The following is a 24,214-nucleotide window of genomic DNA, read 5'->3' as shown; positions in this document are numbered from 1 at the left end:
CCCACTTTCCTCAGCTCTCTCCTCCCTCACACACTCTGCTTCTCTCCTACGGCAGAGGCAAATTGATCTACTCACTCTGTCCTATACCCACTCTTCTCTTTCCTGCCCTTCTGCCTCTGAACGTTCAGTTCCCTTTAACTGAAATATCTTCCTTAATATCACTTCTAGTGTAAATGCTATCTTTCCTTCTCAGGTCAAATCAGATGCCGCCTTATTCACAAAATCTCCCTAATATCCCCATGTAAATGGAATTGATCTATCCCATTTCCCCAGCTTGAATGGAAGAAAGAACTATTTTCCCTTTCATTTTCGCATAAATCACTCAGAGGCTCTATCTTACAGAATATCCTTCCCATTGGACAGTTGTCCCTTCATGGTAACGCCAGTACCCCCAGGCATGCTTTCTCAGTCCCCATGGGCAATATTAATTGCTCTCATCTCCAGGGGGGCAGAAAAACAGAAAACCTATCCCATCAGCCAAGAGGCCCTTTCCTGTCACTCTTGTTGCTCTCATTATCACATTACATTGTTGGGAAAACACCAAGAATCTGGTTATACCTGTGCCACACTTCACGTCCATTATTTGAGGATCCTTTGTCATCTTACTACAACCAAAATCTGGCAACCAGTCAGCTGGTGCAATCCCTGTCCTCTGAAGAAATTCCCTTGGGCCACCTAGGATTACACGACTTTGTTGCTCTGACCGTCATTTTCTCCAAATGAGGGGCAGAAGGAAAAGCCTCTCTACTTGCAGGCACGCACAGCTGGCTTCAACCCCTACCACTCAGAATGTTGCTGTACTTTGCTTACTTGGTTCCTCAAGTCTACAACATGTACCCCTAGAGCCTTTGCCCCAGGTAGGTGGGCAGTGCCAGAACGGCCTGTTCTTGAGGGACTTCCATCTCAGCCCCACGATCTAGCTGGAGTCCTCCATCCCATGCCACCCTGTGCTTTGCTGCCTGACCTTCATCTCATTACCACGATCAAAGCTTCACATCACTATCCATTCAGGTACATGTGCCCTCCAGGTAAGCATCAGAGTCTTTAGGAGATAGGTTGGTTAAAAATGCCCTTAGTTTTAAGGGTCAAAAAAACCTGACAACGAACAAACAAGAAAAACCTCAAACTGGATTAAACAATAATGAGACTTGCTGATTGACATATCTGGAAACTTAGAGGTAGAATCGACTCAAGGATGATTTAACCCCGTAGATAGCCCTATTTCCTTGTGACCCTTGGCACTGTCTTCCTCATTGTATTGACGTCATCCTCGAGCCTGGTGATGGGGTGTCCTTAGAGGTCTGAGTCTCACACCTACACACGACAATACATCCAGAAAAAGAGCTAAGGGGTCACTTCTGCAAACATTCCTGGAGTAGTGGGCAAAAAACTTCCCAGGAGCCCCAGGAAACCTCTCTTCAGGTCTCATTGGTCAAAATGCGGACTCACGTTCCTCAGCCAATCACTGGCAAGGAGGAGCAATATTACCAACCAGGCTCACCGCCCGCCCATGAATCACATGGGTTGCATGTGGCACAGGAACAAAAGTGGGTTCTGTTAAGAATGACAGTAAAGAATGCTGAGCAGGCATCCTCTAGAGAGAAATTTCATGCATGCCTCTTAATAGCTGCCTTCTTTCTGAACTGGTGATACGGAAAACATCTCGTATACATTGATTAAAATCTTAGATACTGCAATATTACTTATTTTTTTTTAAAAAAAGCTTTTAGAATCTTACAAGCATAATATTGAGAGAAAGAAGATAGACACAAAAGAGAATACGTACTGTATGATTCCATTTATACAAAGTTCAGGCAACAGTCTTTTGTGTTAGCAATAAGAGAGGCAAAGACTGTAAAGGGGCATGAAGAGTTATTCTAGGGATAATGTTCCTTTTCTTGAGCTATGCTAGTTACAGCATGACTTTCATTTGTGAAAATTCATCCAGCTGTGCATATATGATTTATGTACTTTTTGAGATGCATGTTTTACTTCAATTAAAAAAGTAAATGTTTAAAAATGAAATTATAGCATAAAGGGCAGGTATTACTGATATTGAGATAAAGTCTCTTCAAGATTCAAGCACTTCATAGCTGATGGAAGATTCATAGCTGCCCATAACCCATTATTATACCATGTTAGGATACTTTCTATGATACGCGGCATCAAATCCGAGGTTGGGAAAGGCTTTCCAAAAAGGATGACATGTCAGTTGAAACAAATACAATGTGTGGGTAGGAATTTGCCTGGTGAAGGATGAAGGATTGCCGTGAATGCAGAGGTAACAGACTACCCGAGACCAGGTCAGCATGACTGGATCGGAGTGTTTAAGGGGAGAGCACACATAAAGGCTGGAGAGGTCAGCAGAGGCTTTCTAGGTTATGTTAAGGAGATGGACTTTATCCTGAGGGCAAAGGAAGGTCATAGAAGGGAATTGCCCCGATCTGTCATCAGCCAAGAGCACCCTCAGTGAAGGGACTTTTACTTGTATGTCTAAGAGATTGGGAGAAACCTCCATCAAGAAGTGGACGGTCCTCAGAGCTTGGCTGAAGGGAATGAGTGGGAAACTAACTGGTCTGCAAGCCAGATGATCTAGATTCTTACTCCAGTTTTCCTATAACCTTGATCTGTACCCTTAAACAAGGGGGAACAGGGAAGAGAAAGAGCTCTTACTGAATAGATCCACTACTTGGGCACCAGGCTTAACAGGCAGAACTTCTCCAGGCAGAAAAGAGCATAAGCATTCTCGAGGGTAGAGGAGGATGGGTATTAAGGCTACAGCACTAACAAAGGCATCTAGGCACTAGGTGTGGTCACGCAAAGTGACCAGGCTCAGAAACGGGAGTGTGGTGAGAGAAGGATGCTGAATGAGTGAGAAGCAGCAGGGTAGGGACTGCAAAGGTGACTTCAGGCTGAGTCATTCAATCCTGAGGCTGAGTTCAATTCTGGTAGATGGCAGACTGGATACTCTGAACAGCTCTCCAAACTGCCAACTCTTTAATGCAGTTTTAAGAGCATGCTTTTGAGAGGATTGCTCAGCTCACAAGAAATCAGGAGAAATAGCTTAGGGCCGACTTATTCAAGTGACTGGGAGGATGATGAAGGGAGGTGCAGGTTTACAAGGGAACTGGCCACCTGAGTGACCTTCAGGAAGTCAGCTGGCTTCTTTATATCTCATTCTCTTCACGTGTGAAATGAAGGTTTCAGGCAAGGAGATGAAGATCCCAGCTCTAATGTTCTCACTGTCTGGAGGCAGGGTGCTTTTCCTCCCAAGCCCTTCAATTCTCACTATTACATCTACCGCTCAGATCTCCCTGAGGCTGAGACGTCCCTTGGAAAGATCATAGTTTCCTTTTTTCTATTCTTGTTGTCTTCCAGAAATTTAGAGCCTAATAAATTATTCAGAACTTTTAAATTTCAGGTAAAAATATAACATCAAGAATATTCAACTTGGCCAAAAGCAGCAGAGAAAAAGCAACTGTTATTTCCTTTTTAAACATTCCTAAATTTACTTCATATGAAGTGAATAATGTAAACAGTGACTTCTGGGGGGTGGGGAGAAATCACTTAGGAGAATGTTTATCTCTATTCCATCAGTAATTTGATAAGCAGAATTTCTAGCTTCAGGTATAGAAAAGTACACAATGAATATTATCTTGGGAAGATGATAATGTAATCACTTAAATGAACAATTTGTGTGTTTTAACAGGCTTATAGTTATGCAAGAGTGAGTGCAATGTTAAAAAGTCATTCTTTAAAAAAGATTTCAATTTCAGAGAAACAATGTTCTAGTATTATGGGAAAACAGTAATCTAAAAAATTTTTACACAGAATACATTACTTGAAAAAAGCATTCACTTGGTTATGTTTATTTTAATTCAGATAAATTGTTTTTAGGTTTTAAAGGAGCTGTTAAAAAGCTCTGTTACAGTAAGGAGGCTACTGTTGTTTTCCTTTGGGCTACCATTTGCTTTGTTCCCAGACAAAAGGATTTATAAATTTGAAATCTAATTTCAAACATGTGTATATAAATTATTGTAAGAAAATAAGATGGAAGGAAGGAAGGAAGGAGAAACCCATAATAAGGAGGAAAAAATAAATTTTCATTAGATAAATATAATTCACAAATGCTACTGGAAACTATTTATCCCTGCATCTTTCTCACTTACCAGGCATGAAGAAATGTCATTAAGACGCTGCTATCACTTTAATCGTATCAGTTTTTAAATTTATCCTATATTTAAGTCCCCTCTGGGGTGAAATATACATCCTCACGCAGGGTTTTGCAAATCACTCTGGAAGGAAATCTGTGAAAATCTATATAATGTAACAGGATATGATTCAATAATTACTTGGCTTACCTACCCCATAGGTAACATTTAGTGAAATTTAAACCAACATTTTCCATCATTATAGGTAACAACATTAATTTTCTTTCTGTACTAAGTAATGTATTTCTTTACAGTGGAATTAGATTCTCTGAATGACAATAATTCATTCCCAGTCTTTCCCATGGGAAGAATTAACAAACATGGTTTGTTAATTACTGAAGGAGGAAAACAACCAAGATTAGGGTCCTTATTTGAAACACATTTAGGGTCCCTCAGTTTAACCCTCTATTTTACCACTTCACTGACTGACAGTGCAGCATCATGCTTTGGTACTAGTACATTGCTACATACTTCTCAAGAAATAGGCATTGACTAAATGACGAACTAACTTACCGTACTCTCCCTTCTTTAGCTGGGAAAATATGTCAAGAGCTACAGAGTAAAAATATATGACTATTTTTTCTCCTGCATCTTTGTTTTTTTGTTTTTTGCGGTACGCGGGCCTCTCACTGTTGTGGCCTCTCCCATTGTGGGGCACAGGCTCCGGACGTGCAGGCTCAGCGGCCATGGCTCACGGGCCCAGCCGCTCCACGGCATGTGGGATCCTCCCAGACCGGGGCACGAACCCGTGTCCCCTGCATCGGCAGGCGGACTCTCAACCACTGCACCACCAGGGAAGCCCCTCTCCTTCATCTTTTAATCCACACCAGAAAATTGGGAAGGAAGAAAGTTTTACGTGCTATATCTAAATTGAAATCTCAGACAAAGGGTAGAGACTGAAATGACAGCTGTATATTGTAAAGTTCTCACGTGTCACTGAGTGGCTTGCAGTCAAACAACTAGGAGGTTCCAGAATTGTGCTTTGCTAAGTGCCACTGAAATTGAACTCAACAACAGGATTCTTCACAAACGATGAGGTCATCAATGAAACACAACTAGGCTTATGTACCAATAAGAAAGAGAAAAGCAAGGGTTGGTTAGATTCATGGTGAGTCAGATTGAACACAGGAATGTTAAGCGGAGAATTGATTCTCCCCATAGCAATAATTATCAATATAATTAAGCAAATGTGCTTATCCTCTTTCTATTCCTGGCTTGACTTGTTATTTAAACCGTATTGATTTTTTAACATTTTCTATTTTTACATCCAATCCTTCTACAACACGGCTGGAAGCTCCTAGACTGCAGGAAAAATTGACTTTTAAAAATACCTTCCTGGGTTTCCCTGGTGGCACAGTGGTTACGAATCCACCTGCCAGTGCAGGGAACACATGTTCGAACCCTGGTCTGGGAAGATCCCACATGTCGCGGAGCAACTAAGCCCGTAAGCCACAACTACTGAGCCTGAGCTCTAGAGCCCACAAGCCACAACTACTGAGCCTGTGTGCCGCAACTACTGAAGCCCGCGTGCCTAGAGCCTGTGCTCCGTGACAAGAGAAGCCACTGCAATGAGAAGCCTGCGCACCGCAACGAAGAGTAGCCCCCGCTCACCGCAACTAAAGCCCACATGCAGCAACAAAGACCCAATGCAGCCAAAAATAAATAAATTTTAAAAAATCTTCCTACAATGTCTTGCACTAGGTTGGTGTTCAATAAATGTTGATTTGGATAGTGAAATTGAAACAAAAGCTGATTCTAATTTGAGGAATTCATTTAACATTTTTTTCTACTTAGAAATAACATATGGTCAGTGGAGAAATTTTGAAAAACACAGAAAAGCTAAAGGAAAACTTAAAAGTCATCACAAGTCCTAAATACCCTGTCAACCTTAAATATAAAATAACCAGTTATTTTACTAGCAAAATGAGTTTGTTTAGAAATGGAAGAGGAATTGCAATTCAGGACATGCTAACTATGGCAAACTGTAGGCAAGTTCAGAGAAAGAAGGAGAGGAATGTTACTTTACAGAGAAAAAGGGGAAGTTGGGAGTGGCTGCTTTGAACTGAAATCTATTGGAGGAAAGTGAGAGTTCAAGGTGGTAGTGGTTACTCATTGGCTGCGTACTTGCTGTTCTCATTGGCTGGGTTGTTACTGGGCAGGGAAAAAAATCTTCCTTCTTCCTGCTAGGGTAGTAAAGTAACCTTCTTCCTGCCCAGGAATGCATAGTTAGCTGTGACAGATGGAGCCTGAGAACACCCTGTTCAAGGCTTCCCAACTTCATTTTAAATGAGGTTTCCCTTTATTAATTTTCACAACCTTTTCCCTACTCCTCTTCTGCCACTGGAAATAGGTGAAAATTCTTATAATCTTTTTGCTATGTTGGTTTGTAGGGGAAAAAAAGGTATAAAGCTACACATAAAGTTCAATGGCCCATAATTTTTACTTAATGTATTACATGAACTTCTTCCCATGACAATAAATATCCTTCTACAATATGACTTTTGTGCCAGTATAGTATTCTATTGCATGGGAGCACCATAATTACTTTGCCAAAATCTTACTGTTTCTAATTTTTTCCAGTATAAATTATTCTACTGTGATTATCCATGTTCATATCATATCAAATACACATAGCAATTAATAATTAATCAAGTAATTGATTAATAAGCTCTGATAGGCAGGATGTTTAATTAAAAAGAGACAAAGAATGGAATTAAATAGGTTTGTATAATCATGTATTACATATTTTACATTTTCATATAGAAAAATTACTAATCTCTTGAGTTTTGAAGTGTGACTAAGAAATAAAATACTAGGATTTTACAGAAAAAAATGTATGCCTTGATAAAGTGACTAATTTCATTTTTTACAGTGTAAAGTGCCTATAGATAATTAAAGTCTTAAATCAGTTAACAATAGAACAAACAAAAGGCTTCGCATTTATTTTCTGCACCATTTTCCATATCTCAGTGAGTTACTAAAAATAAATATGGGAAGAATTCTTGCTAATTCAGGAAAGTTTGAAGACAAATGCATTCTATATAAATTATATAAATGCTGAATGTATTGATACATGATTGTTGTTCAATTTCAATTGTGACTTGTGTCACATGTAAAAATCTATGTGGCTTTTTAAAAAAGCCTAAAATTCTGGATTATAGTTACATATTTATTTAATTCTAAGTATAATGAGACTATCTATCACAGGCCAACATCAGGTTGTTTTTTTTTTTAATAATTCTATCACCAACACAGATGGATGAAAAAAACCTCAAAAATATCTCAGAATATGCCATTTAAAGGAATCAGCGCGTGGACTATTTATTTCTACTTCCTTTCATTGGTTAGCCCCCCTGATAGCTAGTGACCTTTTTTTTTTTAATCCAAAAATTTTAATAGGAGATAAAACATCAAATTATTAATAAAAAAGCCTTTAAGGGAAAGGATTATTACTAAGATTATCAGTATTTTATCCAATTTGATCCCTTGCACCCAAAATAGCTTTATACCTTAACTATGGGCCAACAAATAAAATAGTAATAAAAGAAAGTAGCAAGAGGAAAAGTAACAAAATGGAATTAGGCCATGGGATGGAAAAATTCACAAAGAATCTAGGACTTCTGCACTGAAGAATTCACAATATTCTCAGAATTAAAATTTTAAATCTAGCCCTGTAAATGCAACCAGTTATTGCTTAATAAGGACATAAAGACTATCAAAGTTCTGAGAGGATGATGTTTAGATAAAATACATTTAGGAAGTGTCTAGACCCACATCATCACCATCACTCCCATCCCCACCACCATCTTTATCAGTTTACTTCGTTACCTATAACAAAGGAATGTTCTGGTCAAAAATGATTTCCCAAGCGTTTATTGAGTGATAGTCTACTAGAACTCGGAAACACAAAAGACCCCAAATAGCCAAAGCAATCTTGAGAATAAAAAATGGAGCTGGAGGAATCAGGCTCCCTGACTTCAGACTATACTACAAAGCTACAGTAATCAAGACAGTATGGTACTGGCACAAAAACAGAAAGATAGATCAATGGAACAGGATAGAAAGCCCAGAGATAAACCCATGCACATATGGTCACCTTATCTTTGATAAAGGAGGCAGGAATGTACAGTGGAGAAAGGATAGCCTCTTCAATAAGTGGTGCTGGGAAAACTGGACAGGTACATGTAAAAGTATGAAATTAGGTCACTCCCTAACACCATACACAAAAATAAGCTCAAAATGGATTAAAGACCTAAATGTAAGGCCAGAAACTATCAAACTCTTAGAGGAAAACATAGGCAGGACACTCTATGACATAAATCAGAGCAAGATACTTTTTGACCCACCTCCTAGAGAAATGGAAATAAAAACGCAAATAAACAAATGGGACCTAATGAAACTTCAAAGCTTTTGCACAGCAAAGGAAACCATAAACAAGACCAAAAGACAACCCTCAGAATGGGAGAAAATATTTGCCAATGAAGCAACTGACAAAGGATTAATCTCCAAAATTTATAAGCAGCTCATGCAGCTTAATAACAAAAAAACAAACAACCCAATCCAAAAATGGGCAGAAGACCTAAATAGACATTTCTCCAAAGAAGATATACAGACTGCCAACAAACACATGAAAGAATGCTCAACATCATTAATCATTAGAGAAATGCAAATGAAAACTACAATGAGATATCATCTCACACCAGTCAGAATGGCCATCATCAAAAAATCTAGAAACAATAAATGCTGGAGAGGGTGTGGAGAAAAGGGAACCCTCTTGCACTGTTGGTGGGAATGTAAATTGATACAGCCACTGTGGAGAACAGTATGGAGGTTCCTTAAAAAACTACAAATAGAACTACCATATGACCCAGCAATCCCACTACTGGGCATATACCCTGAGAAAACCATAATTCAAAAAGAGTCATGTACCACAATGTTCATTGCAGCTGTATTTACAATAGCCTGGAGATGGAAACAACCTAAGTGTCCATCATCGGATGAATGGATAAAGAAGATGTGGCACATATATACAATGGAATATTACTCAGCCATAAAAAGAAACGAAATTGAGCTATTTGTAATGAGGTGGATAGACCTAGAGTCTGTCATACAGAGTGAAGTAAGTCAGAAAGAGAGACAAATACCATATGCTAACACATATATATGAAATTTAAGAAAAAAAATATCATGAAGAACCTAGGGGTAAGACAGGAATAAAGACACAGACCTACTAGAGAATGGACTTGAGGATATGGGGAGGGGGAAGGGTAAGCTGGGACAAAGCGAGAGAGAGGCATGGACATATATACACTACCAAATGTAAGGTAGACAGCTAGTGGGAAGCAGCCGCATGGCACAGGGAGATCAGCTCCGTGCTTTGTGATCACCTGGAGGGGTGGGATAGGGAGGGTGGGAGCGAGGGAGATGCAAGAGGGAAGCGATATGGGAACATATGTATATATATAACTGATTCATTTTGCTGTAAAGCAGAAACTAACACACCAGTGTAAAGCAATTATACTCCAATAAAGATGTTAAAAAAAAAAAAGAATGAATAAACATAGTCCTCATCCTCAAGAGTTAACATCCTGAAGGGAGAACAATTTGTAAAAACAGTAGTGGTTGCTCATAAATAACGCATACTTAAATGTCTGTTTTTCCTCACCTTACACAGTTAATCCATATTGCTACCTTTCCTCCACACAGGACATGACTCTTCACATGTTTCTACTTGCCTCCATCCTCCACTGCCTTCCATGTTGTGATGGTCAGACAGCCTCAGAGCCCACTTGATATCTGTGGTCTTGATTTAATGTGATTCAATAAGCAGGACTGTGTTTTCCTGCAGGCTTATTCAGCTGTACAAGTACAAGTAGAGGCATGGACATAGCAGATTAGTTTTGCCAAGTGACTAGGAGGAAGGGAAGGGGGCAAGGGAGTTGAAGGCATTATGTGGGGAATGGTAATAATTATAGTCGTGGAGTTTAAGTTGGGTAAGGGGGCATGTGGAACAGAGGGAAAAGGGTCGGATTAATGAATTAAAGATTCTGGAAAGATGGAAGTATTGTTAGAGCTGTGCTACTAGAAAGAATAAATGGCAACTATAGGGGGTGGTAAGGCCAGAGAGTGAGGTGCATGAAATTGCGAGGATGGAGGGATTTGAGGGATGGTTATGACAACGTCTAGGAGTAGAATTTGAGAGGAGTAGCTGAGGTAGAGTGTAGGACAAGACAGAGGAAAGGAGCTCAAGAAACTGAGAGAAATATCATCGATATATCCTGAAGCTTCAAAAATTAATATAGGAAAAGTGCTGGGGAGAGTGACAGAGAGTCAGGAGCTAAAATCATAGAGAAATTAGGAGTGGCTCAGGCATAGGAAGATGCTCCCACCAATGATGTTAATCAGTGATAGCTTTTGATGACATCAGAGTCAAGCTACAGAGAAATCTACCCTGATTCTGGGTCTATACATACAAAGGGTGTGGAAAACAGTCCCCGCTTGTGAAGACTGCAGGGGAAGATGGGTCCTCAGAAGGACAGCCAGCTTTTCTGTAAAGCAAGAAGGTAAAGGAGACTTTCAGAAAGGAGGTTGAAGACAGCAGATTTTGCTGAGGATGGATCTTGAATTCCAGAAGGAAGAGTGAAAGGGATTCAGGAATTTGGTGAAGGGTGGGTAGGAGACAGGGTTAGAAGCAGAAATGGGCATAGCTGATGAGAGAGAAGGGGTGACCTGGAATATGGAGTTTCTTATGGTGAGTGACATAAACATATAGACAAAGGACGTCATGAAGATAATCCTGGTAGACTCAAGGCAGACAGTGAGGTCATGGGAAGGCTGTGTCTGTTAGGAGAAGCGAAAGAAGATATTCGGCATATTCAGGGCTCCTTCATGACCTCAGGAGTTAGAGATAAAGAGCCAGAGAAGCCCTATCTCAGAGGCTTCTTGACACCTATTGATGAGGGGGTGTGACCTGGTAGAGGTGTCTTATTCAATGTGTACTCGATGCACCCTTGACACTGCCGGTCAAGACTGCAGATGGGAATTTAATTGTTTACAGACTCTTATAGGGCAATTCCTTAGTAGCTAAGTAAACAAGAAGTGAATATATACTTTGACTCAAAAATTTTAGGAATTTTCCTGCAAAATATTGTCATGTAGCAATCAACCTAGAAACAAAACAAATATTCAATGGTTAAGTAGCATATAATAAATCCATATTATAAAATAAGGTAGATAGTTAGCAAAGTTAAAGGTTGCAGAACAGCAAGTATAGTATAATTTCCTTTATATATTTTTAAAAGCATCATAAAAACCTATACTTGCATAACATATAGAGCACTTTAAAGAATGTACTATGTGCAGGACACTGTTCTAGGTGCTTTATGTATTAACTCAGTCAGCTATGTACTATTATTATTATTATTATTGCTATTCTATATATAAGGAAACTGAGGCACAAAGAGTATAAGTAATTTGCCCAAGAACCCCAAAATGTTAAGAGGTAGAGCTTGAATTTTCTCCCAAACAGCCTGTCTCCAGGTCTGTGTTTTTAAGTACACTAAATTGCCTATCGGGTATATAAGTATATAGAAAAAAGCCTGAAAAAATACGTCCCTAACTCTTAACTGTGGTTATTTCTGAAAAGGAGAAAACTTTTAACAATTGGCATACATTCACTTGTGTAATTTTTTTTTCACTCCCTTGAAAAAAGAGAGTTGCTGTATGGTTCCGCAAGGGTTGTGTACAAGGTACAGTGGTGGCATTATTTAAAAGGGTAAGAGGATGGTTATTAACTTGCTTTGAGGAGGAGAAGATTTTTGAGTTCTAAAAGTTGAAGAGTTTGCCAGGCAGACATTTAAGGAAGGGCATATAATTGATGCTCAATAACTTTTTTTGAATGGATGTATTCTAGGCAGAGGGAACACATATACAAAGACTCAAAGAGAAGGTAGCAGGAAATAAGACCAGAAAGAGAGGCAAGGGCCAGATTACCAAAAGTCTTAAGTGTTAGGTAAAGGACATTATCTGGAGGCCATCAGGAGACTTTGAAGGGTTTTAAGTGGTGGGCATCTCACTATTCTTTGATTGTGGGTTTAATTTAGGCTCATCATTCTATAGAGGCTCACTCCACATTAAACAGAAAGGAATAGTAGAAAAGGGTAGTTGTTGCTGCTGATGTGAGATTCTGGGATATAAAGTACATGGACGCTGATCATGACTGTCTCCCATGATACACCAGTTTTATATGTTCTGTATATAAGATCATTTCGTTCATGGCCAAACTGATACCTTGGGATTTTTCATTTCCTGAGGTACTGGTGATTTTTTCCTGCTTTGTACTCAATTTTATAGTTTGCATTTATATAAAAGTAGCTTCTGAAACAAATGAAAACCCATGAATAAGATCTTACATGCTCTCACAGAAAGTCATTCTAATTACACTATTCCATTTTGTTCCCTTAACAGTACTATAAATCCTTAATGTACTCTTGTTAGCTTATGAGCTTTCATTATTCCTCCTGAAATGAATTCATTTGTGGATATTGGGCTTTTCCTGAATTATCTCCAAAGTTGTCTTTGTTGATGTTCTAATGTATTTGGCTACAGTACGCATACTATTTCTAGCCAAGAAAAAGCTGATTCTTTTTAAGTAAGGTATTATTGGTAGCATAAGCCTATCAATGCATTTTTGGTAAAAATCCACCTGTGATTCACTACGCTGGTTTTATAAGAAAATTGAAGCCATTTATGGTTTGGGAGCCTGCCATCTTCTTTTGGGTGTGTGAGAAGCCTCTCTCTCCCTTGGGGTTTCAGAATTTGAAGCTGCTGGCTAAACAGTTGAGTAGAGAAAAAAAAGTCCTCATGAAACAGAACATCCTAGAGAAACGATTTCTTTTTGTGGTTCTGTAGCCGAGACTAATGTCTAACTTTTATGAGGAAGACTTTTGTGTGCAGGAACTGTTTGTTTGATACAGATACAGTTCTTTTGTTATTGTGGCTGGGCTCCGCAGCAAGTAGCACCTTCACAGGATCCCAGCAAAGTCCCTTGGACAAAGCTCCTTTTCCAGGATAAATTAAATTCAAGCCAAGATTCAAAGCTTCCACTTTCAAATTATATTTTAGACCATTCTCTCCTGTTTTGTAGTCAAACTGAAATCTATTGTATGCAAAAAATCTATAATCTGTCTTCTTTTTGGTTTATAATAATGCAGATCCTTGTAATTGCTCTCCATTCCCATCTCCAACTCATAATCCTAAGAAGTTCTGATTGGGTTGTATCCAAGGCTCAAATTTTAAAAGCCCAAACTTTCAATGGAGACTCATTTGTCCCCATTTGATTTGTACATGTCCAATTGGACTTTTCCAGGCCTTGTAGATTTAGATGGTGTTGAACATCAGTGCTTCCCAGGAACCCTCATAGGCATCACTTAAAGTTCCTCTTTGAACAATTATTCCATCGCAAAGAGATTCAACAACCTTCCTTATAAAGGCAATTATTCACAGATTTGACTCACTGATTAAGATGTAGTCCACACAATTAATTTTTTCCCCAGCATCTGAAACTCTTCTAAGAAAGGATTTATTGAACTAAAAAAGAATCTACAGTGGCATGTGGATGGTGTTTTTTAAAACTGTTGACATTATAAAAATATTAACATATATGTTTGAACATTTAGCCAGGACAGTGCAGAGGGATTCAAGCATTATAATGTGATCAGACTAGATGTCCTTTAAGATACATTTCAAATCCACATAGTTCATGATTTTTTAGACAGTATAATCTCCTCCCTTTCTCTTTATCCCTAAAGTCCTTAAAGACATTCTACTGATTATAATATCATGTCAAAAGTATTAATAATCGAGCTATATGTTTTATGTTGCTGTGTGACTATCTTGTAATTTTAATTTTTAATCAAAGTTTGCATTAAAATTAGACCACTGAGCATCCCATGTATGTGGATATGTCCGACCTATTTAAGATAATTTAGTCCAGGTGAATATAGGGAGGGAGAAGCAGAAAACAGTGTCTTCTCTCCCATTTCTCTTTCCTTTTGTATTCTCTTAACTCTTTGCCTTAATTGAGTTACAAGATAAAGGAGTTACATTTGAAGATTAGGGATAGCTAATTGGGGTCTGGGGAGGAAGGGCATGGTTTAAAGCAGTGGGGAAACATTGTCCTTTATATATCCAGAATGTTTAAGTGAGGCCCACTTTCCCTTCCCTAAATCCATACCTAGTTACACCTGATTAGGCGTCAGAAAGTCAAGTCTCTCTTCATCCACTGGTGGTGAGTAGATATTTATGCTTTTAAACAAAACAAAGGAAGCTAAACTGGTAATATGGAGACTAACAACTTAATTCTATTACTGAACAATTCAGACCTTAGAATGGGATTGCATTTGCAGCCTGTAAGTCATGTGCACGTAGCACAGAGTAAATTTGACATTAAAGAGCTATATGAGTAGGAAAAGGAAAGAGAATTGCACTTTAGTTTTTATCACCATTATTAATGTGTTCTAAGGATTCACCCTGCACAAAAATAATATGAATAAGAAACGATTTTAGCTCGTTTCACTAATGGTGAATATACTATCATCGGAAAACTTGACTACTCCATTTTCTCAAACTCCCTTTCTGACAGGTGACTTACATAGACACATTTCTGCCAGTTTTCCATTTGTAAGTGATCAGTACTTTTTCCTCCCTCAAGGAAGGACAAATATAACTTTGAGGAACATGTCTTTAAATAGGTTTCGGAAGAGGGTGGGCAGGAATCTTAGGGATTAGGATGAAGCAGAGTTGTTTTTGCCCACGCCAAAAATAGAGGCTGGACAGATTTGATTTCTGTATGTACGTGCAGACAGAGGTCGAGGAAGTGAAAGCTAAGTATTCACCCTCACCTCTCCTCAAGTCTCCAAACACAACAGCATTCTAAGCCTTGAGTAGCAGTGTTGGCTGAGTAGCAATGTCAAGCCACTCCTCAGACTGTCAACACAAAACTATTAGCAGTCATAAAGTCTGTATCTTAAAAAGTAGAGGATATTGGGGCTTCCCTGGAGGTCTAGTGGTTAAGACTTCTCCTTCCAATGCAGGGGTGTGGGTTCGATCCCTGGTGGGGAGCTAAGATCCCATATGCCTCGCGGCCAAAAAAACAAAACATAAAACAGAAGCAATATTGTAACAAATTCAATAAAGACTTAAAAAAAATGGTTCACATCAAAAAAAAAATCTTATAAAAAATTTTTTTAAAGTAGAGGGTATTGATTTCCTTTGGTACTGATTTCATATAAAAATCAGTAGCAAATATTGAAAAAATTAATTAATAAATTAATGCATTTATTCTCGTGGGAAAGTTAATACAACCCCTCTCAGAACCTAATATACTCTTGGAGATTTCTGCTCTGAGGAGAGCTGTGAATTTTTTCACCTGTAAAATATAATAATTGTCAAGCGCTCTGAGAGTTTACACTATTTGCAAGCTAACAAGTTGGTCAGTCACAGTTTCGTGGATGCCGGCAGAAGGCACAAAACTCCCAGACCAGAAATAAAGGACAGTTTTTTACTCACAGCCATAGCAGTAGATAGAGTGTCAGCATTTGTGCTAGTTCCCTGAGTCCCAACTCCCACAAAGTAACAGGAAGGGGGCCAGATGATCCCTGTACATGCAGTGGGTTGCATTACAAGAGAGGAACCCCACACTTAGGTAACTGAATCTTTTGTAAGGATCAGTAAGCCTCCCTGCCCTTTGCCCAGTGGGAGTACCATCTTTATTATACTGGACAGTATACAAACCTAGTCTTTGCTCCGGAGAGGGACACTCCCTCTGCCTTCCTAAGCTGTTAGCCTTACAAACACCCTTGAAAAGATATTCCAGAACAAAGGCAGACTCTCTGCTTGCAAGATGTATAGAAATGGGAGGCACTCATGGAGAATTGTCTTCCAAAAATAATACACTTTTGTTCCTATTTTCTCAAGATTGAGACTACACATGAAGTCGCGAGCTCTGCCTCTTAGCCCTTCTTGCACTCCCTCCTCAAACTGCACCCTTTCTTGACAGTGCCGTGGGAAGATGCTGATGAGCGGGCTGAGGGGGTGAATGTAAAATGTTTGCCAATGGTAACTTTAGTAACAGGGAAGATAAAAGTCAGAAACCCTGTAGGAAAGTTCCTCCTCGGCCAGCTCGCTACTTGGCAGTTCCTCACCCCTCCCCACCCCTGTAAAAAGTATCTTCCTTTCACTTCACTTTAATATACAGCTAGTAATTCCACTAAATGGATATTCACTGCAGTTTTTGAAAAACGTAAATCCCTCAGAGCATTAAGCGCTCTTAGACGTTCACACACATTAGTGGGAATTTGTGTAAGACACTTTCCCTTTAATAGCTAGCTGAGGTTGGTTGCCCTGAAGGACGAGCGATTTTGACTGGCAGCATATAGAAGGGTGATTGTAAAGCACGGAGCACTTTTTGGGTTCAGCAGGCCGGAGAGATAACATTGTGGGATAATTCAAGCAACGTGAAGTCACTGAGTCCATAGGTGCCAGGGAAGGCAGGCACCATGAGGTGGGAAAAGATGTGAGAGAAAGAGTCGAAAGATACCAGAGAGGAATTTTGCCCATTCCCAGATTTTGTTTGAAGTTGGCACTGTGCCCAAAGCAGAGGAAGTTCTCTCCCTCCGTCTCCTCGTACCTGGATTTTCATTCCATAAATATTTATCGGGCATCTGCTATTGCAACTGCCACTGCTACTATTACTAGTTACCGCTTACTGAACACTTGCTGTCTTCAGGTTTATGATTACACAGTGTGACCGTGTCAGATAAGACACTGTCCCTGCCTTCAATAGAGCTTACCATCCAGTGGGGGAGACAGACAAATAAGTCAAGAGTTATGCAGCTTAGTAAATGCTATTTACTAAATACAATTATACAATTTAGTCAATGCTTTTATATGGAGGGGCATCTAAGTCAGACATGGCAGCTCCCTGCCTTAGGACCCAGACTTCAGACTTCTATTGTAAGTTCTATAGTTTACAATAGTGAACTAAGAATAGATAATTCTTACCAGTACCTGTTAGGTGCAAGGCACAGTTTTCCATGCCATTAACACCTAGAATCTTTATAGCAGCCTTATGAAATAGGTACTATGATTATATCTTCATTTTATGGAGGAAGAAACTGAAGCTCAGAGAGGTTAGGTAGCTTCCCTAAAGTCACAGAGCAGCAGAGGTGGGACTGGACTCCAGGCCTCTGGCCTAGAGTATATGTTCTTACATACCTCTCTATACTGTCACTGAAACAAGTTTAAGTTAAGTAAGCTTTTGTGAGCTGTCCAAGAACTATACCCATCACTTACAACTTATTTCTGTGATAAAGTAAATGTGGAGTTCTAAACTTGTGACCCATGAACAAATTTTCAAAACAAACGTTTTAAGGGGTAGGAAACTCCCTGAGGCCTCCTGGGCCTGTAAGAGAGCTGCAAGCATCAGTGAGACCCTGTTAATAGAACCCTGCCAATTCTGCGTAAAAAGCACTAGAGTACTAATTACCACATCATACATTCAGGGATCCTCCTTTTTCAGGTTCAATTATCCCGATATGCAGCATTCCCCATCTTACCAGTTTATGCTGCTAAAAAAATTAATGACCTATGTTTCCTTTAAAAATCAAAAAATCAAGAGCATGAGAAGACAAGCCACAGACTGGGAGAAAATATACTAGTTCCCCCTTATCCTCAAGGGATATGTTCCAGGACCCCCAGTGGATGCATGAAACCGCGGACAGTATCCAACCCTACATATACACTAAATCTTTTCTTATACTTGCATACATATGGTAAAGTTTAATTTATAAACGAGGCACAGTAAGAGATTACCAACAATAACTAATAAAACAGAACAATTACAACAAAATTCTGTGACAAAAGTTATGTAAATGTGTTCTGTCTCTCTTAAAATATTGTACAAATTTAATGCCTTTTCCATCTTAACTGAGCACTTATCATGCACTGTGGCTATAACTTTCGCAGTTTGAAGTGTGACCGCAAAACTAGCACAAATTTCTTTTTCCTTCCTCAAAATTTCATGAATAGAAGACTCATTCTTACCGTAGATCTTAGCAAACGCAGCATACGATTTCTTTTTTTTTTCTTTCCTTAAATCAAGAACTTTCACCTTTTCACCTAAAGAAAGCACTTTATGGCTTCTCTTTGGCATATTCAAGTTGCCAGAACCACTACTCTTGTGCTTTGGGGCCATTATCAAGTAAAATAAGGTTTACTTGAGCACAGGCACTGCAATACCACAACAGTGGATCTGATAACTGAGATGGCTACCAAGTGACTAACAGATACCTTACATCCTGAGTAACGATAATTCACGTCCTGAGTGGGATCGAGCGAGATTTCATCATGCTACTCAGAAAAGCGTGCAATTTAAAACTTATGAATTGTTTGCTTTCTGGAATTTTCCGTTAGATATTTTTGAACCATGGAAAATGAAACTGCAGATAAGCGGGGGCTACTGTATTTGCAAAAGACATATCTGATAAAAGGCTGTTATCCAAAATTTACAAAGAACTCTTAAAACTCAACTATGAGAACACGTTTTTTTTCCTTGATGTGATGATAAACGTGTGTTGTTTAAGCTGCTAAGAAACAATAGACAGCTAATGCCATTCCTACCACAAACTCTTCTCAGGTAAGCATTACCTTCGGACTTCATGTTTCATTGGCCTAATCTCATCTTGTTGATGGTGCAAAGAAAATCTCCATTTGACATTTTTTGCAACCTTTGAATCCATCAAAATACTGCTAAAATATTTTATAAAGAAGTTTGTAACACATAAAGTGCTTGATCTGTATCACTGAAGTGTGCTCCTTGATGTGTACCCAAAGGAGTTGAAAACTTATGTCTACACAAAAACCTGCACACAGATAGTTATAGTAGCTTTGTTCATTATTGCCAAAATTTTGAAGCAACCAAGATGTCCTTCAGTAGCGAAATGGATAAAGAAACTGTGGTGCGTTCAGATAATGAAATATTATTCAGTGCTGAAAAGAAATGAACTATCAAGCTATGAAAAGACATGATAGAAACTTAAATACATCTCACTAAGTGGGAAAAAAAGCCAATCTGAAAAGGCTACATACTGTATAATTCCAACTATATAACCTTTTGGAAAAGGCAAAACTATAGAGACAGTAAAAAGATCAGTGGCTGCCAGAGACGGGGGGAAGGGTGGGATGAATAGGCAAAGCACAGAGGATTTTTAGGGCAGCGAAACTACTCTGTGTGATAGATATATGTCATTATAAATTCGTCCAAACCCATAGCATGTACAAGACAAAAAGTGAACTCTAATGTAAACTATGGACTCCGGTTGATAAAAATGTGTCAATGCAGGTTCATCAGTGGTAGCAAATATACGGCCCTGGTGGCGGGTGTTGGTATTGGGGGAGGCTGTGCGTGTCACGGTAGGGGGTCTATGGGAACTCTCCGTATCTTACAGTCATTTTTGCTGTGAATCTAAAACTGCTCTAAAAAATAAAGTTTTTTTTTTAAAGCAAAGCAAAATCCACTTGGAAGAGAACTATTCTTAAAGAGGAAAAAAATGTGCACTGGAGCTCCCCTGGTGGCGCAGTGTTAAGAATCCACCTGCTAATGCAGGGGACACGGGTTCGAGCCCTGGTCCAGGAAGATCCCACATGCCGCAGACCAACGAAGCCTGTGCACCACAACTACTGAGCCTGTGCTCTAGAGCCGAGAGCCACAACTATGGAGCCTGCACTCTAGAGCCCAAGAGCCACAACTACTGAGCCCGCGTGCCACAACTACTGAAGCCCGTGTGCCTAGAGCCTGTGTTCCGAGACAAGAGAAGCCACCACAATGAGAAGCCCGCACACCTCAATGAAGAGTAGCCCCTGCTTGCCGCAACTAGAGAAAGCCTGCATGCCGCAATGAACGCAGCAATGCAACGCAGCCAAAAATAAATGATAATAAATAAAAATTTTTTCTAAAATGTGCGCTGCTTGGAACATTATACCTGTTTCCATGCTCTTGCCCCCTTGAGAAAACTGCTAAGTCTAAACTTCATCCTGGGGTGTAAGAATTACTGCTCAACAGTGTCTTCTTATTAGGTGTGTTACAGACAACCCTGGAAGAAGAGAGAGGGAGAGAGAGGAGACAGAGAGACAGAGAACAGAGCCTTCCACAGTATGTGAAACAGATTTTAAAGAAGGTATAGCATTTCTTAGAGATTCAGGGGGAAAACTGGAATCCATCTTCTGCTACCAGTTTTAAAAAATTTGCTTTTATTTAATTTGGACTTATCATGAAAGTTATGCTTCTCTTCTGCCTCAGTGACCACCTCTACTTGAAAATAACCAGCCTCAACAGTTGATTTTCTGAATACTGAATATTGATTTTGTTGTTGTCTTTCTCCAAAGGAGTAATGGATTTTGAATGCATGTTAGGCACTTATTTCATGAGTACACAGACAGCCAACAACATACATACAGTGATAGACCGTCTTTTACAAAAGAAGAAAACCAAAAAGACAAAGCTGGCTTATGCCAAGGAGGTCCCTATTTCCTCTCTCTTGTAAGAACCTACTTTCTTTAGATTTCCTCTCCTCTGGGTTTTCGTTAATCTCATGAATGCACTTGTTTTTTGTTTTTTGGTTTTTTTTTGCGGTACGCGGGCCTCTCACTGTCGTGGCCGCTCCCGTTGCAGAGCACAGGCTCTGGACGCGCAGGCTCAGCGGCCATGGCTCACGGGCCCAGCCACTCCGCGGCATGTGGGATCCTCCCGGACCGGGGCATGAAACCGTGTCCCCTGCATCGGCAGGCGGACTCTCAATCACTGCACCACCAGGGAAGCCCATGAATGCATTTCTTAAGAATAAAAATGTTGGCAGTCTCTGGATGAAACAGTTCCCTCAGCCCAGGAGAGTTAGTTTGTGTTATAGGCTGAATTGCGCCCCTGTCCCTCATTTATATGTTGAAGTCCTAACCACCAGTACCTAAGAATGTGACTGTATTTGGAGATAGGGTCTTTAAAGAGGTAATTAAGCTAAAAGTGAGGTCATTACAGTGGGCCCTAATCCAATCTGACTTGTGTTGTTATAAGAAGAGGAGATTAGGACACAGACACAGAGGGGAGACCATGTGAAGACTCAGGGAGAAGACAGTCAAGAGAGAGGCCTTGGAAGAAACCAACCCTGTCAACGTCTTGATCTCAGACCTGCAGCCTCCAGAATTATCAGAAAACAAATTTCTATGGTTTAAACCACCCAGTCTGTGATACTCCGTTAGGGCAGCCCTAGGAAACTAACACCGCATGTAAGAGTAAACCCACGTGAGTCCAGCATTCCCACAGTGCTTCTATCCAGAGCCTCATAAGAGCAGTTCACGCAGTCGTTAACATAATTATAAAGAACCTGTAGACTTCCTGAATTCATTCAACATTTATCGAGCTTCTCCTGCACATCAGGTACTGAGCTAAATGCAAAGACGAAAAGATAAACTCTCAAGAAGCTCAAGGTATATAAGACCCCAAACCACCCGCAAGGAAGTCAGTCTTAAAAGAGACAGGAATATAAGGAGTTAATTTCAAAGTGCTATGACTACTGGTAAGATTGTGATACCAGAGTGCCATGGGTGCGGATCATGAGCTGTGGGAACTAACTGGGAGGCAGGAGGGATATCAGATTGGATGCCGCACCTAATCTAGGTCTTTAGGGAAAGTAAAAGTGTGCCAGGTGGCTGAGGGGAGAGAGATGTTTCAGTGACAGGAATACCACAGACAAAGGCAGGGAAACAGGAAAGTGGCTAGAATGTAGGGTGATGAGTGAGAAGTTCAGCGTAACTGGAGTTAGGATGTATACGAAGGAGGATGGGAGGAGAGACTGAAGAATTAAGGTCAGACCACAAAGGGCTGGGCATGTCAAATTTGGATTTTAACCTGAGAGCAGTGGGAAGCCACCAGAGATTTTTACAGTGAAAATTCATGATCAGACTTGCTCTGAGCATGGTCTCTCTAGCAGCGTGGAGAATGAAATGCTGTGGGGAGAGGTGGGCTGCAGAAAGACTAGATGGCAGGGAGGATGATGGGAGCCTTAACTGAAGCAGTGGTTTGGGGGTACGGAAAGCAGTCCTGCTTTAGAGATCGTTCAGAGGTGGAATTGAAGGGGTCTGGAAACTTGCATTGTGAGGATTTTGACACTTCTACTTCTATATGTGCTGGTATGGGAAGGGTGTTTCCAACTGTAAAACACCAGACATTATTTGTTTTTTCTGTACCAGGTGTATAAATAAACATCATTGCTTCCTAAAACATACAGACATTATCATCTTAATAAAACACACAATATATTATTTACTTTTTAAGACCGTAGTTCAAAAGAGCTAAATTTTCTTGTGCTTTCTTTAAATTTGAGAAGAATTGCTCTTCAAAAAAATACAGTATAATTGGACAACGGTAAAAATGAGTATCTTATTTCATAGTAGCATACCTGGTATTTCTGTGATTATTCCAAGTTGGACTTGCTGGAAAGCTGTTTATCTGAGGCAATAGAAAACTTTAGAAAATACACTTGCCTAGGTCTCATCTGAGTTTTCTATTACCTACCTTGAGTAGTTTACTCAGTCTCTCTAGGCCTCAGTTTTCTTATTTCTAAAACGAGTGATAAATTCCTTGATCCCTAAAACTCATTCTGACTAAAATTCCACAAGTTTTTTCTCCCAGAAGAAATACTGCTCTTGAATTTTAAAATGCAATTTTTAAGTTTTAAAAAGAATACTTTAAATTTTGCTGGAAAATATTTCTTGGAAAGTATATAAATCTTGTTAGATGTTTTGAAATTCATTTAAAACAAACAAACAAAAAAACCCCTGAAGCATCACGCACGATTAAAACATTACCATTCTTGGCACTTGGGGAAATGGACTTAAACCTCTGTAGGTTCAACGAAGTCTTAGAGTAAGTAACACAACGAACCAACGGTGCTTGTTGAAACAAATATAAAGTTGAACAGGGTAAATACAACTGCAGGAAAATTAACAAGCCAGACGACTTCCTTTTCCCTTCCTTGGGAAACTTGTATCTCTAAGTGGAGAAAGGCTCTTTTGGAAGAGAAAGGGGAAATTGGGGAGGGAAGTTTCTCTGATTCCTTACTCCCTACCTGCTGGTCTGTCTGATTTCCTCTACAGCTCTCACTGTCTGATAAGGAATTGATTCTTCCCCTCTTCTCCCTCCCTCCTTCCCTTCCTCCCTCCCCCTCCCTCCCTTCCTCCCTTCCTCCCTTCCTCCCTCTCTCTCTCTCCTTCACCCTGAGTAACTGTACTGTCCTAGCAAGTGATGCTGTCGGAAACAGGAGACGGGCACGGAGGGGGCATCGTCGTCGCCGCCGCCGCGGGGCGGGAGAGCGTTTCCCAGTACCAGCGGCCCGCTCGGCCCTGGGCTTCCTCCTCACAGCCACGGGCGTGGCGGCTTCCCCCACGGTTTGATGGTGGGCGGCGGCGGCGGCGGCGACACGGCTTTGGTTCCCGCCTCTAACTGCTCGGTCTCGGGCCGCGCCGTTCCCTCTTCCTGCCTCCACGCCCGGGGCTGCCCGGGACTGCTGGAGCCGCGGAAGGTAGGGAAGGGGCGCCGCGGGGAGACCGCGCGGCGGCGGCGGTGGAGAAGGAGGCCGCCGGCCGGCATCCCCGCGCTCGGACCGCGGCCGGCGCGATGTCCACCAAGGTCAGCAAGTGCAAGGAGCAAGCGAGGGTGACCTTCCCCGCGCCGGAGGAGGAGGAGGAGGGCGAGGACGAAGGCGCGGAGCCGCAGCGCCGCCGACGGGGCTGGAGGGGCGTCAACGGGGGGCTCGAGCCGCGCTTGGCGCCCTTGCAGCGGGAACCGCACGACTACTGCCTGCCGCCCTTCCCTCCGGGGCCCGACATGTGAGTACCCGGCCGGCCCGCGGCCCGCGCCTCAGGAGGACCGCGCCTGGCGGGGTGCGGGAAGG

General features: G+C 40.7%; 1 protein-coding gene across 1 annotated transcript in view; it reads left to right on the top strand.

Moving 5' to 3' along the window:
* Nucleotides 1-23,903: 23,903 nt before the first annotated feature.
* TRPC3 (transient receptor potential cation channel subfamily C member 3) overlaps nt 23,904-24,214 on the top strand; it is an 80,680-nt gene continuing 80,369 nt past the window's right edge. Inside the window, exon 1 of the mRNA XM_060147426.1 lies at nt 23,904-24,149. Within this exon, the coding sequence (XP_060003409.1) occupies nt 23,938-24,149 (212 nt within the window). The 5' untranslated portion in view covers nt 23,904-23,937. The remainder of the gene's footprint in view (nt 24,150-24,214) is intronic.

This window comes from Lagenorhynchus albirostris, chromosome 4, assembly GCF_949774975.1.
Source record: "Lagenorhynchus albirostris chromosome 4, mLagAlb1.1, whole genome shotgun sequence".
Taxonomy (NCBI): Eukaryota; Metazoa; Chordata; class Mammalia; order Artiodactyla; family Delphinidae; genus Lagenorhynchus; species Lagenorhynchus albirostris.
Note: the sequence above shows the minus strand (reverse complement) of the source record. Positions and strands in the feature narration are given on the sequence as shown.